The 17,106-nt window shown below is 38.7% G+C and overlaps 1 protein-coding gene across 1 annotated transcript in view; it reads left to right on the forward strand.

Moving 5' to 3' along the window:
• The window catches only part of MPPE1 (metallophosphoesterase 1), a 35,280-nt gene that overhangs the window by 13,590 nt on the left and 4,584 nt on the right, over nt 1–17,106 (forward strand). Inside the window, exons 4-9 of the mRNA XM_043977803.1 lie at nt 3,413–3,466; nt 5,353–5,410; nt 9,789–10,189; nt 12,224–12,332; nt 14,329–14,432; nt 15,388–15,462. Coding sequence (XP_043833738.1) covers nt 9,909–10,189; nt 12,224–12,332; nt 14,329–14,432; nt 15,388–15,462 — 569 coding nt within the window. The 5' untranslated portion in view covers nt 3,413–3,466; nt 5,353–5,410; nt 9,789–9,908. The remainder of the gene's footprint in view (nt 1–3,412; nt 3,467–5,352; nt 5,411–9,788; nt 10,190–12,223; nt 12,333–14,328; nt 14,433–15,387; nt 15,463–17,106) is intronic.

Raw genomic sequence — 17,106 nt, forward strand, 5'->3', positions numbered from 1 at the left:
TTAGAGCTGGATTTAGAGGCTGTCTAGTCTTTTACAGATGAGAAAACTGAGGCCTATGAGGTTTAAATTACTTGCTTCAGAATCACAGGGGTAAGGAAGGAAAGAAAGTCAGGTTTTGATTCCACTCCAAATGTCATTTAGGTGTAAAGTATGAATCTCTTCACTTCTCTCTTCTGCCATGGACTTGGGTCTCCCAGAACAGGCAATCATATATGGATTTCAACCTGCATCATTGGAGGGAACATAGCCATGGATGAGATCACAGATCAATATGGGTATTTTGGGAACTTGACCTTGATAAGCTTGTTTAAAATTCGGCGAAATTCTCTAAGTTCGCTAAGAAACTCCCTATACTATCTTCGTGGGATTTTGCAACACAGTGCTACATTGTTAACATTCACTTTTAAAAAGGAAAAAAAAAACATAATTATGCTACAAACTAAAACCATATTACGCTACTTTAGTACCTAGCTTGTAAACTGAAGGACGGCGACCTTTGTCTTCTATATCTTTCTGAGTTCTCCAGCCTATAGCTCGTACCAGACCTTTCTTTAATAAATGCTTGTTAAATGAGTAGACGAATGAATCCCGTACTCCCGCGGAATAAACCAAGCACTTGTAAGCTGATTAACTAGCAGTTTTGTGGGTGGTGAACAAAGATCCCGTCCCAGGCAGCGATGCGCCCCAAAGGGCTTGCTTCTTGGTTTCAGCTGCAGACCTACCTGTCCAGCTCCGTGGTCCAGCCCCCAGAGTGGACGTCCAGGCTCCAGGCGCCAATCAGAGCTCTGCAAACCCGCCCGGGCCCTTTGCAGAAAACAAAGCGACCAGTCAGCACCAACCTTACCTTCAACCCTGCCAATGAGACGAAGAGTTGTGCGGAAGTCCGGAGATGAGCAGGCTTTCACTTCAGAAGTGGATTTGTAATTAATTATTTGGTTGTTGCTTTTCTGCACTGTCACCCGGAAATTCACGATTTGGTCCACACTGAGCGAACCCAGGACTGAGCCTCCCCCAGGACCGAGCCGTCCAGTTCCTGCTAACAGCTGTTCCGCCAGGCCGTGGAGACTGGCGGCCGCCGGGAGCCACACGGCCGCCGCCCTTCCTTCTGGGTCTTCTAGTGGGTTTCTCTTAATCTTCAAGTCGACTTTGTTTTTTTCTTTTTTCTTCTGACTTTATGATGCGTTTCCCTTTCTCTTATATTATTAAGGAATCTTAAAAATGTCTATGTCCCTTCTCCTACCCCGTCCTCCCCTCTCCCAGCACCTTGTGTCTTGCAGGGGCATTGCTAAGGACTAAAGAAGAGGGGTAAAAAGTCAAAACAATTCTGTAAGCATGTAGAATAAAAGGCTCGGAGAGTAGAGGAACGTAAAAGAAAGCGTAGACTCTTATTTTTTTTATTATAATAAAGAAACCAAATATATTTCTTATGATTTCTTTAAAAAAATTAAATCTTGCCGGTCTCAATTCTTTCTTTACAGACATTTTGGTGCTAATAGCTTTTTTAAAAAAAAATACAGACCAGAAAGTCCAGCAAACAAAACCACACAGACTTATTTACCAGAATTTGTCTTACTGAATTTGAAAAAAATAATATAGTGGTGTTAGATTGGGGGGGTGAACCTGTGATTTCACTGTTATAGGATTTCTTGGAGGGAATTTCCTCTACCCATGTTCGTCAGCACCTTCTCTACTTGTCCAGAGTCAGAAAGGCAGCGTGTATTTGACAGAGGATTTGTATCCTGATTTTTCACGCTCTAAGGCTAGGTGTCTTGCTGGTGCCTCTCTTAAAGACTGATGTTAAAAGATTTGCCTTCAAGTTGTGTCTGTAATTTGTGTACTTTCCCCTTAAACTTGACTACATATCCTTAACAGTATAGATTCTGTCTATGCTAAGTTATTTCTTTACATTCTCTTGTCTATATTTCATTTACTCATTTGTATATTGGGAGAAAACAAGCAGCTTTACAAAAGACTGGCTGAAACCAAGTCAAAGGTTTGTTAGAATACATTTAATTAATCAAAAACCTATTTTTAAAAAACCCCAATCCCAAATTTAAGGCTTTGTTGGAGTAAAGTTTTCTAACTTGTGATCTCTAACAGAAAACAGACTAAATCTAGGTTAGATAGTTTTGTGTTACAGTGTTAAAATAGACTTGGTTCATAGAATCCCATATACCATGACCTAAATGTGACAGTGCTAGTTTTATTTTGGTAGTGAAGTATAGCATTCAAATGTTAGTTGCTAGTTCGTTGTTAGTGAAAGAAAGGCAGACTAATTTAGAACCAAAGTTTTTGTGTGTGCAAAAATCATAGAAGAGTTTGATGTATAAATAACTGCAGCATTATCCTCTATTCTGTATTTCTTCTGTCCTGGCAGATTAAAGATACCAGAATACAGGTAGATTAAAGGGAAAAGAGCCAGAATTTTATTGTGGTTGCTCTAGCCTTTTGTGTGTGGGGGGGGGGGGGGGAGGGAAGGGGGGGAAGTAGGGATGGGAAAGGAGTATAGAATGTAAAATAATAATTTTCTATTTTTAATTTTGAAATATTATTGCTAAATTGATGATATTCTAAACTGATGAGTTTAGTAGGTTCAAAAATATTTTTAAAAATAAGACCAGTTTGTCTGGGGTCTATTTGATTTTATAAATGATAAATATTATTTCAGTAATTTTCATAAATAAGTTAAATTTCATGTGCAACTTTTGTGTTTTATTAATTTTGCTTTCACTACCTGAATTCAGAAAAAAAAATGGGGGGGAGAAGAAAAACCAAAAGTGATTTTAAAATTTAGCATTCATTTAAGGGAGGCAGTATATATATATATACATACATAACATGTAAACAAGCACATATACCATATTCTAACTCATACTAATTTTTCAAGCAAATGAGCTAAGATGGATAAACACCATATTTCTTGGTAAGATAAAGCATTTATTCTCACTTATTTTAAATAGTTTATATTTGGGGATGGGGTGTTATATGAGCAGATTGTTATATTTGGCCTCAGATGTAGCTAATAAAAGAAAGAACAGCTAGGTGCAACAGTGGATAGAGTACTGGCTCTGGAATCAAAATTACCTGAGTTCAAATCAGACCTCAGACACTAGCTGTACGACCCTGGGCAAGTCACTTAACTCCAATTGCCCTGATGTCTATCTTGCCACCAGACCTAGATGGCTCTGGAGGAGAGAGTGAGGTTGGTGACCTTGCACAGCCCTCCCTCACTTAAATTCAATTCAGTGCAAATCCTGACATTACCCCAATGTCATGGTCCTTGAGAATGAAGGACAAACAACAATAATTGACATCTAGTACTTTTAGGTTTGTGAATCACTAACATCTCATTTTCTCCTTATAGCAATTCTGTGATGTACATACTATAAGTATTATCATCTCTATTTTACAGATGAGGAAACTGAGACTGAGAGAAGTTAGTGACTTGTCCAGGGTCATACAGCTAGTAAGTATTTGAAGCAATATTCAAATCCAGGTCTTCATGACTCTAGGTCCAGTACCATATTGTTATTTAGCCATAAGTAAGGCTGAAACATGTCACCTGGCATAGTGAAAAGGAGGATATTTCATTATATTTCCTTCTTTTTAAAATTTAGTTTAGTTTTTTCTCACAATCCATTTGTACCATTTCTTTTTTTGTGTGAGGCAACTGGGGTTAAGTGACTTGCCCAGGGTCACACAGCTAGTAAGTATAGTAAGTGAGGTCAGATTTGAACTCAGGTCCTCCTGACTCCAGGGCCAGTGCTTTATCCACTGCACCATCTAGCTGCCCCTATTTCCTTCTTTTAACATGTAAGGTTAATGGTGGGAGAGAGTGATAACTGCATTCTAGCTAAATAGTTAAAAGGTGATGTAAACAAGCAAATTTAATGAGTCTGGAGCAATATTAGGCTAGATTGAGGGAGGCGTTGTGACTGGAGTGAGGGAGGTGGTAGAACAAGTTTTGGGAGCTTGTATTTTAGGAAGGACCTACATAAGCTGATGTGCATTCAGAGGAGGGTGACCAAGTTGAAGGGACAGGAATGAGTTTTTAAAAGAACAAGAGGGGCAGGTAGGTGGCTTGGATAGAGTACCGGCCCTGGAGTCAGGAAGACCTGAGTTCAAATCCAGCCTCAGACACTTGACACTTACTAGCTTCGTGACACTGGGCAAGTCACTTAACCCCGATTGCCTCGCCAAAAAAGAAAAAAAAGGAAAAAAAGGAACAAGAGGTATTTATCCTTGAAAAAAAGACCAAGGGTGACATGATAGCTCACTTAAAAGTTTCTCATTTGGAAGAGAGATGACACTTGTTCTACGTGGGCTAGAGTGTAGAATTAGGAACAATAGGTGGAAAATGTAGGCATAGATTTAGGCTAAATATAAGGAAAAATGTCCAATTAGAAATGCTTAAAAGTAGAATCCACTGCCTCTGAGAGGTAGTTGAATTCCCTATCACTTACAGTCTTCAAGTAGGACCCTCATGGCCATTTATTAGAATGTTGTAAAGGGGATTTCCAGATTTCTCTTCATATACAAAGTGGGCCTAATAACCTGCAATTTCCACTTGAACTTGGATTTTGTTATTCTGAGCAGTTTTAGATGTGAGAAGAGCTACAGAGTGACCCTGAGGGACTGGTGCACACAGGAGACCAGGAAATCTGTCAGTAATGGCAAGGAATTCTTGGGTTTCCAAAATTTAGTAGTTGTTATCTTCTTATGCCATCAGGACATTTCACCCAATTTAAAGAGGTAGCTGGCCCTAATATAAATCAGTAAACCCATAGGTCTACTATTTCTGCTTGTTGTTCCTAAGGATAGACTACCAAGATGGTTGTTAAGATGACAATGATATAGACTATGCAAATGCATGGTTGTGTTTATGAAATAATTGTGCATGAAACATGTGAAGATAATTTAATGTTCATTAAGTGTGAAGTTGCTTAAGGTCAGATGAGACTGTGACCAAACAAAGTGGTATTTCTTTCTTTGCATACTTTTCTTAGAGGAAGGTCTTTAGGTGGTGTGACTCCATATTACTTGATGATGAATTTGTTTTGGTATATTTCCATAGACTCTGTGGCCCAAAATAAGGTGGCAGTTTTCCTCATAGTGTTTTGTTAGCATTTTGCTCAGGAAAGAAAGTAATTTAGATGTGCAGTTTGAACCAATCACTAGTTATGAAGAAGGAGGGACATTGTTTCTTTATATATTGGCTTGATAAACAGAGTGCAGCCATGACTTTCTCAGTTTCATTCCTGCTTCGTAGGAGGGGGAATATGAGTTGTCTCCCCCATTCTTATCTAAGGTTCTCCAAGAAGAACTAATTTCTACTTTTTTCTCTTTTTACAGAGAGAATGCTAAGCATCCTATGGCTCACAACACTGAAGAAAATATAGAAGCTGCTAAGGTGATCAAGCATGAAAGTATTTTGCACAAGGAGGGATGATTATAGATTGGTAGGGGGAAGGTGGCAAGGAGCTGGAGAAATGCTATCAAATGCAAATTGTGTTCAGTCTTTCAGGGAAATGTGTTAGATTGGTTCTCAGAAGCTGTTTAAGGAAATGGAGTTGGCAGATACCGCTCTTTTAAAGATGTGGAAACAGGCTGAGAGAGGTTAAGTTGGGTTAGTTTTTTAAAGAGTCATGTTAATCCCCCAAAACTATTTTGTGTAATGACAGGACTTTTCTGAGCATGTTTTAGTCTAGTCATACATGTGAAAAGTTTTTGGTAAATTTTACCACTTAAGTACTGGCAGTGCTATAATGAATGTATAAGCAGTGTTTTTCTTCTCGTCTTAAAAATGCACATATTTTCTTGTTAGAAGATTTTGTTCTTGGGGCAGCTAGGTGGCGAAGTGGATAGAGCACGGGCCCTGGAGTCAGGAGGACCTGAGTTCAAATCCAGTCTCAGACACTTAACAGTTACTAGCTGTGTGACCCTAGGCAAGTCACTTAACCCCAATTGCCTCACCAAAAAAAAAAAAAGATTTTGTTCTTGGTATTTACTTTTTAAAAAATTTCTTTCTTTCTTTAGAATTTCCCCCCACCTTACATGTAAAAACAAATTCTAACATTGATTTTTTTTTAAGTGAGGCAATTGGGGTTAAGCGACTTGTCCAGGGTCACACAGCTAGTAAGTGTTAAGTGTCTGAGGCTGGATTTGAACTCAGGTCCTCCTGACTCCAGGGCCAGTGCTCTATCCACTGTGCCACCTAGCTGCCCTAATGTTGATTTTTAAAACTTAATGTTCCAAATTTTCATCCTTCCTTCCTATCCCCGCTTAAGAACTCAAGCAATTCAATATGTTACACATGTGTAGTCATGCAAAATGTGGCAGAAAAAACCCCCCCACACCTTTATTTATCTATCTATCTATCTATCTATCTATCTATCTATCTATCTATCTATCTATCTATCTATCTATCTATCTATCTATCTATCTATTTATTTATTTATTTTTGTGGGGCAGTGAGGGTTAAGTGACTTGCCCAGGGTCACCCAGCTATTAAGTGTCAATTGTCTGAGGCCGGATTTGAACTCAGGTACTCCTGAATTCAGGGCCAGTGCTTTATCCACTGCACCACCTAGCTGCCCCTCCCCCCAAAAAAAAACTTTAGAAAAAGGAACTAACAACAAAAACAAAATATACTTCCATCTGTATTCAGATACCATCAGTTCTTTCTCTGTAGAAGGATTGCATTTTTCATAAGTTGGTATTTACTTTCTGATAACTATAGTTGAATATGTTACAGTTGAAAGTTCAAAGTCTCTGGGGGAACCTATGGAGAGGGCCACTTAAAAATATTGATAAAGGGGCAGCTAGGTGGTGCAGTAGGTAAAGCACCAGCCCTGGATTCAGGAGGACCTGAGTTCAAATCCGGCCTCAGACACTTGACACTTAGTAGCTGTGTGACTCTGGGCAAGTCACTTAACCCTCATTGCCCTGCCCCCCCCCCCAAAAAAAAATCTTGGTAGGGCTGCTTTATCTGGCTTCTTCTGGAGCCCCATTCTCCCTCCCCCTAATTTTTATTGTTGCTTTTTGTTTTTTATACCACATTTGTTTCCCTTAACCTGGCATGTCACTCTCTCCACCCCACTGACCTAAAACTTCCTCATATCAAAGGAAAATTAAAAAAAAATTTAGGCACAGCCAACTAAAAATATGACTCTGTCTGACAGCAATACTTCCTTCCACCTCTGAAGTCCCTTCAACTCTCTCTTCTGTGATTTGTTTTTAGAGAACCAGAAGTTTGTGGGAATGGCCAGGATTTCCTGAATTTTCCCTCCAGATACTTATTAGTGGTACTACTCATAGTTTTTGTCCCTAGAACAGTGTTAGACCAGAAACTGAAGTCCATGAATATGTTTATGTGTGAGTGAATGAGAGAGAGAGAGAGAGAGAGAGAGAGAGTATGTGTGTGTGTGTGTGTGTGTATGTATGTTTAAGTAAAATATACCTCCACTTTTTGGTTCAATTGGGTCTTATTTTAGTGGACCATACCTCTCTGTCCCATCTCATTTCTGTATTTCCATTTATAATAGAATCTGGGGAGACTGGCTTACTTTCAGTTTATGCTCCTCCTCATTTTTGTTTCTGGTTCTGATTAGCAGTGGTTTCTGAATCTGAGTTCTGTCTTGGGGTGAGGTCAAAGGGAGGGCTGGACAAAATGGGGCAGATTGGTTTTTTTTTTTTTTTGGCTGGGCAATGAGGGTTAAGTGACTTGCCTAGGGTCAGCTAGTAAGTGTCAAGTGTCTGAGGCCGGATTTGAACTCAGGTCCTTCTGACTCCAGGGCCAGTGTTTTATCCACTGCGTGGGGGCAGATTTAATATCCAACTTGCTTCATCTCCCTGAGCCTCAGTGTCCTCACATTTAAAATGAGGGGAGACTACTAGATGAATTTTCCCTTTGAGTTCTAATCCTGTAATATGATGATCTGCTGATTAGAACCAAGTCTTTAAAGACATTTTCCCCAAAGGTGGTGAAGTTGTATGTTTTGCTGTCTCTCTGATCACCTTTTGAAAGAACAGAGGTTCTAAAGTTATAGAGGTTGGGATACAGGCCACCATAGGCCATATAGCACTAAACACTTCAGATTCTCTACTCATTGTAAAACGTAAGGTTATAGGAACTTTTTTTTTTTTTTGCGGGGCAATCGGGGTTAAGTGACTTGCCCAGGGTCACACAGCTAGTAAGTGTCAAGTGTCTGAGGCCAGATTTGAACTCAGGTACTCCTGAATCCAGGGCCGGTGCTCTATCCACTGCAACACCTAGCTGCCCCTTAAATCCTGTTCTTTACAACATTTCATATAATTCTTAGGCTTTTGGGAGGAAAGATTAAAATGAAAGATTCTCAGTGGAGAAGTAGGAAAAAATAGGAAATTTGTTCTTAGGAAACATTTTCATTAAACTGTGTGTAGCTTAAAAGCTCATCCTTTTCTGTTCTCAGAACATTCATATCTCTGGTTATTCAGATTCATGCCATCAGATTAAAATTTGATAATAAATGTAGTAGAAGACAATAGAAAAGCTATTTTTTCTTGGCCTTGATTTAGAAGTAACAAGAAACTTCTATCGGTTATTGATTATATTTGTCAGGAGCTAATGGTGCTTCTATGTTAAGTTTTATATCAGACACAGCCCAGGATTAGAGAGAGACCATGGGGTGATCTGGATGCTATGTTAGAAGGATGTGATACAGCAATGGAGAGTCTTAGCCAAGTTCTGCTAGATGATCTGGTGTTTGTTTTGTTTGTATCACCAAAGACATTGTGGAATTTCTGGCTATGAGTCTAGGGATGGTCCTTTATTCCAGATGACACATGTGCATCTGACTTCCTTGCAGACACAGTTAAAACCTAATTTATTAGTTCATGCTCTTGGAAGGAAATTTAAAGCGTCACTCTAACGAAGGTGTTGTAGACTGCCAAAGAACCATGCCAGAAGGTCTACAGAGGCCTCTTATGACTGTTTACCTCTTTGGTTCTTCATTGTCTCCTGTCCCCATGAGAGGCGACATGTTGTATGTAGCGTGGCTCATTAATTACATGACCCTGAGCAAGGAGATCCCTGTTAACATATAGCATAAGGAGTTTCTGTGTTTCCACATTTCCAGAGACACTTCTCATTCAGGGCAGTTGGGCCACTGAAACTTTATATCTTGTGATTTTCCATAAAATAATTATGGCTACACCAAGGTTATGACTGAGAATTAATTTTTTTGATATGACACTTTGTATTCAGAAGGGCCCAAATTACTGCAGACAGTGAAGGGTTTTGGAGGAAAAGGGATCATGAAATGGTTTTAAAGAAGAGTCTAAGTTAATGATTTAAGGTAAGTGCTAAAGGTAAAGGTAACATTTAAGGTAAAGCCTGTTGTGGATGCTCTGAAACTGAGGATTATATTGTCTGGCCCACTTTAAGTGGTTCTAAGAATTTGTTACCATTGGCAGAGGTATTTTCTTCAATTTTCTGTCATGATTAGCTTGGTACGACATTTGCGATTATGGGCCACATTTGCAAGTTTACATAAGTAACAGTTTGCAGTCTTCCTATGAGTGCCATCTCTGGGGAACTTGAATATATATACACAAAGAGTTGCAGACATATAAGCAGAAATCGGTTTTCCTTGTTTGTAATCTGGTCTTATAGTAAAGTAAAAAACAGGGTAATGCTGGTATGTAAATATTTTCTTTTTCTGTTCTTTTAAAAAAAAACATTGCACTTAATTAAGTGAAAGGAAACATGTATTACTGGATTCAAAAATCCTTTCTCCTGATTCTTTTAGGTGTTCTGTTCAGATCTGGATACTGTCTTTATCTCGGCGAGGATGCACACTCTTTCCTAAGGAAAATTCTACATGGATTTGGCCCTAGGTCACTAAGGCATATTCCTTTGAACAGAAGAAATGTCTAAACATAGATTACTATCTAGAACACTGAATTTTCTTCACTTCAAGAGGAAGAGCTGGCTCTTTTTGAAATTTGGATTTCCTGTCTTTGCTCTGATTGTGTTTTGTGAATATCTAATTTATTATTTAGTGATCTTTCAATGTCACTGGCCAGAAGTAAAAACTGTAGCTTCTGGAAGCAAACAGCAGACTCCTGAACCTGTGCTGAAGGTTATATTTTTAGCAGATACCCACTTGCTTGGGGAAATAAATGGACATTGGTTGGACAAATTACGACGGTAGGAACAAAAATTAAGAAACCCTTTTGAAATTCCATAGTTTTAAGGATGTAGCTTTACTAAGTGTTTTCATCCCTCTCAACAATCTGGTTAAACATTTCTGGCTTTAGGGAACTCTTCAGAATTCCTTCCAAAAGCTAGACATTAGGGATAAAAGCCACATCCTTGCCAGCTCACAAATACACTAATTATCCCATGGGTCCAACTTTCTGGGTGAGTTGATTGGCAGGGAAACAAGCAGAATTATTCCTGGGGATCCTTTGTAATGATCTAACCATTTCCTTGTATCCTGAGTATGCCTGCATTTTGCTCTCAGTTGGGTAAGAGATGAAGAGAGCTCTTGCTGGAAGTCTCCAAATTCACATTAGGGACAGGATTGGAGGAAGCTTCTCAGATATATAACTTTTCTGGGGGAGGGAGGGATGTGTGTGGAGGAAGCCTCAACTATCACGTCAACAGATATGGCTTTCTCCCTTTCAGTTATCTGTACTTTTTGTCAGAAATGGATCTACTCGTCCTGTGCCACATGGAGAATACTACATTTTTCTTCTGTTTTATCCTGGATATTTCTTTATGCTTTCCCCCCCTCATGATGGGTGTACTGTGTGGTTGATATCTCTTGTTGGGTAGAGAGTATATTTGGGGAGAGGGAAGGCAGAAAGGAAGATGAGAGTAAAAAGACAGGATGGAACTGAACTTAACCCAAAGTGGAGTGTGTTAGGGTAGGTCTAGAGAATGTTCACATGTTCTTTTTATATTTATTTTATTAGTATTCACACTATATTTCTCTTGGACAATATAATTTTACTTTCTGCTTTACTAATTCCCAACTCCCCCAAATATTTCTTGGAAGTCTTCTTTTTGCTTTTGTGTTTTTTCCTTTGTTATGGAAGACCTGAAGCCAAAAAATACTAAAAAACCCTCTACTGGTTTTGAGAGGGACCATGGCTGACATAACAATGCATAGTCGCCTGTGTGTGGTAGCAAGGAAGAGCAATCAGCTGCTCCTGCTGTTATTTGAAGGATCAAAGTACCTTGTCCAAAATCATTTATCTTGTTGATGTGCCATGGGATCTGAACTTTCACTTTACTGTTGCAAAACAGGTTAGGCAAAAAGCAGTACTCCTTAGAATTAGGGGACCTTAGGGAGACTGGAGTAGGCCAAGAGAGGTGAAAAGTAATATTGGTAAAGTCCTTTGAGAGACAGGGAAGCTTTATACCTTTAGTGCTTTTGGTGTATCTGACATCTGTAGGATTTGGTTTCTTGATAATTTCTTTCTTCTACCATCTCCTTACTATTTTCTGTCCAGTTAGGTCAAAAGAAGACCTCTTTAGTAAGAACAGATTTTGACAGAGAAAATGGTAATGATCCAAAATAGGCATTCTTTGAAGCTGAGTTAACTTCTATAAGATGACTAGGGTACTATTCAGTAAGTTTTGCTTCAGTAGAAAGTATGGTATATGAACACCACATAGAGTACTTCTTTTGGTCATTTCAATTCTCTCCCTATTTCTGATAAGATGAATTCAATTCTTTCTTTTTTCTTTTTTGGTGGGACAATGAGGGTTAAGTGACTTGCCCAGGGTCACACATCTAGTAAGTGTCAAGTGCCTGAGGCCAGATTTGAACTCAGGTTCTCCTGAATCCAGGGCTGGTGCTTTATCCACTGCGCCACCTAGCTGCCCCCAATGCATTAAATTATTATTATTTTTTTTTTGGTGAGGCAATTGGGGTTAAGTGACTTGCCCAGGGTCACACAGCAAGTATGCGTTGAGTGTCTGAAGTTGGATTTGAACTCAGGTCCTCCTGAATCCAGGGCTGGTGCTTTATCCACTGAGCCACCTAGCTGCCCCTAATGCATTAAATTCTTAACCTTTCCCTCTTCATCCTGCTGAAGTTGGAGGGAGTTGATGGGGAGGGTAAAGGTGTAATTAGATTGTTCCAATTTCTCACTCTCCCTATACCTCTAACTCAAGATTTAGTTCTAAATCCTACCTAGAAAATAGGCTAATGTTTTTTTCCCCCTCTCAAAGGGAGTGGCAAATGGAAAGGGCCTTTCAAACAGCCTTATGGTTACTACAGCCAGAGATTGTCTTTATTCTGGGGGATGTCTTTGATGAAGGCAAGTGGAGTTCCCCTCAGGTAAGACATAAAGTTCTACTTTTTGTTAAATAACATAAGAAATGGGAAGGGATATCTTGAAGATTCTCAGGACTTGGATTTAATGCTAATTTGCTTGGGTGGGGTTGGTTAGTATTATCTGCAAAGTTGTAACTTTAAAATTTGGGGTACATGAGTTACCTAGACTTTACATAGTTTCTTTCTTTTTCTTTTCTTTTCTTTTCCTTTTTTGTGGGGTAATGAGGGTTAAGTGACTTGCCCAGGGTCACACAAGCTAGTACATAGTTTCTATGTAATGTATACATATAAACCTCAGGAAATAGTTCTTCAACATAAATGCTACTGCCACCATGATGAGGCTATCAGTACACGTGGTGAAATATACATTTTATTTCAGAATCTTTTACTTAACAAAGTAAATAAATGATACTTACAAAAGCAACTTCTCCAGTCTATCTCCTATTAACCTTTCATTTTTCTATACCAGAAGGAAAATACAGTGAAGATTTGGGGTTCCTTTTAATCACTCCCTAGGATCCTCCACGCTGATTAACCTGAAGCAGTACCAGGGTGGATGAGAGTTTTTCACATATTGAGTGTTCTGATGCTGGGCATGAGAATATTTTGTTAACTATTTTTTGTAGTAAATGTTAAACTGATTCCTGAAGCTTGCTTAAAGAGAAGCATTGTGCACCAATAGTTCCCCTTTCACCTTACCTCACCCGTCTCCAAGTAAATTTTACAAGTGCTCTGGTATTTTTGGCTGCACAGGAAGAAGCTGCTTAGCAGCTTAGTTGCAATGTGTTGGAGAAACTTTAAAATTCAGATGGTGCCCCTTTAATTCTCCCCAAGCAATTTAATTGCATTTTAGGAGGATCATTTGTAAAGGAAGGTAAGGGATATATGCTGATCCATGTAAAGTTGCTGCTTTCCTAGCTTCAGAGAATTCTTACAAAACATACTTTGACAAAATAGATTTTAAAAAGCCCTCACTTATTTTTAAATCAATAAAAGAAATAAAAGAATCACCTCATTTGACAATCAACACAAGAATCAACTATGTTTTCCTATAGTGGGTCACCTTAAAATGATGTTGCCAGTCAGCTTGGAAAAATATATCATCTATGTTAAGAAGTTCACATCTTAAAACTCCTGCATAATTCATTATCCAGACTTAGTATTAGAATGGCCTTGAAATAATTTTCATTTACCTCTCAGTCTTCAACCTACATTTCATTCCTGACTTCTCTTGGTCCTCTTTTCCAAAACTATACACAAACAACAGGAATTTGGATGCTTCATGGAAAAAAGATGTTCTGTTTATTCTGGCTCAGTCATGGAAGGAGAAATCACTGAGCATCTTCTATGAGCTTATTCTTAACAGAGCATTTACAATATCAATGTTTTATGAAATACCTTTCAGAATCAAATCTATTAAAAAATTTTTTTTTTGTTGGGGTAAGGGAACCGCTAGTTAACACTTTAAAAAATGCCACAAAAGGACACCTTTTCATTAAAAAATCAGTGATGGGGCAGCTAGATGGTGCAGTGGATAGAGCACCAGCCCTGGATTCAGGAGTACTTGAGTTCAAATCTGGCTTCAGACACGTAACACTTACTAGCTGTGTGACCTTGGGCAAGTCACTTAACCCCAATTGCCTCACCAAAAAAAAAAAAAAAGTGATAATTTGGGGCAGCTAGGTGGTGCAGTGGATAAAGCACTGGCCCTGGATTCAGGAGTACCTGAGTTCAAATTCAGCCTCAGACACTTGACACTTACTAGCTGTGTGACCCTGGGCAAGTCACTTAACCCTGATTGCCCGCAAAAAAAAAAATCATTGATTGGCAAAATAAGCTGTTTATCAACTATTTTGGAAGGTACATTAGAAAAAGTCAAGCTCTGAGCCTCTGAATTTTAAACTAGACTGCTTTGGGATCGGTTTGTCATCTCGTTATATCAGGATCATATTTCTTAGCCAAAATGCAAATGAGTGGGTCTTTTTACTTTTCCTCTCAGGCCTGGGCTGCTGATGTGGAAAGGTTCCAGAGAATGTTCCGACATCCACCTCACACACAAGTCATGGTGGTTGCTGGGAACCATGACATTGGCTTTCATTATGAGTAAGTACTCATGGTACAGGTGTACCATTATGGGCAGGGAATTTGAGAGGGTAATGCATGATTGTTGTGTAAAAAGCCTCATTTGTGATTATATCCATGTGCTTTTTTTGAAAGGAAGATAAAAGGAGGTTATGTATTTCTGGTTAACATTTGAAATATAGGTTTAATGGCAATGCAGTTTTCCCTGGGATGAAATGAAATCATTTAGATGAAAATACTTTTAAAAATACCAAATAGAGGCATTGAGTGTCTGTAATCCTCACTGTACATTTCTGGTCAGACCATACATTTAGTGTTGCCTTGAAAGGAGGATGACCATGATGGTGTTAAAGACCAGAAGATCAAGGCACATGAGGAAGGAAGTGAGGATGTTTACTCCATAGAAGAGAGGAGTGGGGGAGGACCAAATAATGCTCCTCAGTTACTTGAAGGATTTTTCTGTAGGAGATAGATGAGACTTGTTTTGTTCATTCTTTCTGTTCCATGTAAAGGTTGTTTTTTTTTTTTTCCCAAATAAGTACTACCATTCAGAAATTGGAATGATTGACTTGGATATCTTGAAAGGGAGGTTGGGTGTCCACTTGTTAGAGATAATGTACTGGGATTTCTTTTAAGTAAAGGGGGGAGGGCAGCTAAATGGCACAGTGGATAAAGCAGAGGCCCGGGATTCAGGAGGGCCTGAGTTTAAATCCAGCCTTAGACACTTGACACTAGCTGTGTGACCCTGGGCAAGTCACTTAACCCTCATTAACCCCTCCCCCCAAAAAAAAGAAAAAGAAAAAAAGCATTTTAAAAAAAAAGAAAAGAGGGGGGCATTGGGCTAGAGAATCTCTGCAGTCTGTTATGTCTCTAAAATACTATAGAAATGAAATCTATCAATTTCCTCTAGCATTGAGTTTTTACAGTGTTTTTCTATGGCTAATAAAATGTATTTTTAAAAAACAATTGAATACAGGATGAACACTTACAAACTACAACGATTTAAGAAGGTTTTTGACTTTGGGGAACATTTTTCTATAAAAGGGATTAAGTAAGTATTATGCTACAAATACTCATCAAGTTCTTTATTTTCTGTAAACTCAATTTTCTTTGTAAGACTTAGTGCACTCATTTTCTCACATAGTATGGCTAGGTAAGAGCTTAGTAAATGTTGTTGATTGATACTGGGTCAGATCTATGGGTAATCCAGCCCCATTTTGCCTCGGGTAATAAGGCAGGAGTAACTATCCACTCTGTAAAGTAACATTTCTTCTATTTGTTTTTAATTTATCTCCATCTTATTTCAAGAAACATTTCACGGGGTCTGGTACGCTGAGACTTGGTGACTAACTCTTTATACCCTTGATGACTTTATACATTTGGATTACATCCTCTTTTAGAAGTAGCTAGGTGTTGTGGTAAGAGAGCTCTGATTCTGGAAGACCTGAATTCAAATCCCATCTCTGACACTTAACTGGTGTGATCTTGGGCAAATTACTTGATTTCTATAAGTCTTAGTTTCTTCATCTAGGGATAATAACAACACTTACTTTCCAGGGTTTTTGTGAGGATTAAAAGATAATATAAAAGGGGCAGCTAGGTGGCGCAGTGGATAAAGCACTGGCCCTGGATTCAGGAGGACCCGAGTTCAAATCTGGCCTCAGACCCTTGACACTAGCTGTGTGACCCTGGGCAAGTCACTTAACCCCAATTGCCTCACCAAAAAAAAAAAAAAAAGATAATATAAAATGTTTTGTAAACCTTAAAGGAATATATGTACAAAATATAGACATACTATTCTTATCATTAATAATGATGATGATGAAGATATTTTATATCCACATATAGTGATTTCTCCTTCTCCTTGATAGTTTATATTGTTTTTATCTAGACCTTTCTGAGCTCCTTTTTTTTTTTTTTGCGGTGTACTGAAGTGCATGTAATATTCTAAATGTAGATACATCATAGTTTTCCACAATTGTAATAAAGTTTTCTATTTCAATATGCCCCTTCATTATGCCCAGAGATTTCTTAGGTTTTTATTTTATTTTATTTTTGCTGCAGCAGCACATGGGGCCTGAAACTATGGAAGCATCACCAGTGACCTCCAGGTCCTTTTCCCCAGTTGAAACAGACAGTTTATAACCGATCATCTCTTAAGTATGATTTGGGTTATTTCCCCCCATAAATGACTTTGTGAGACTTGTTGTTAAATAGTGACCAGTCTTCAGATTCTGTCATGGTACAAGCCAGCTCTTCGCTACTCACATGTGGACTCTCTGCTTGTTGTTGTTCAATCATGTCTGACTCTTTGTGAGCCCATTTGGAGTTTTCTTGGCAGAGATACTGGAGTGGTTTGCCTTTCCTTCTCCACCTCATTTTACAGATGAGGAAACTGAAGCAAACAGGGTTAAATGACTTGCCCAGGGTCACACAACTAGTATCTGAGGCCGGATTTGAACTCAGGTCTTCCTGAGTTCAGGTTTGGCACTCTATCCACAGAGCTACCTAGACTCTCTGTAGTTTTAATTTTGGGCTTTTCCCCCTCACTGGCCAGTGTGCATCTTGACTTTCTCCTACTGCCTAGTTGGTGTGTGCTTATGGAACTCAAGCTAATTTTAATATTAACCTAAGAAAAAAGCCTAATTAGGAAGATAAGTCTGTTACAAAATTATATAAGCATAATTCATTTTTA

This window comes from Dromiciops gliroides, chromosome 1 (assembly GCF_019393635.1).
Source record: "Dromiciops gliroides isolate mDroGli1 chromosome 1, mDroGli1.pri, whole genome shotgun sequence".
NCBI classification, from domain to species: domain Eukaryota; kingdom Metazoa; phylum Chordata; class Mammalia; order Microbiotheria; family Microbiotheriidae; genus Dromiciops; species Dromiciops gliroides.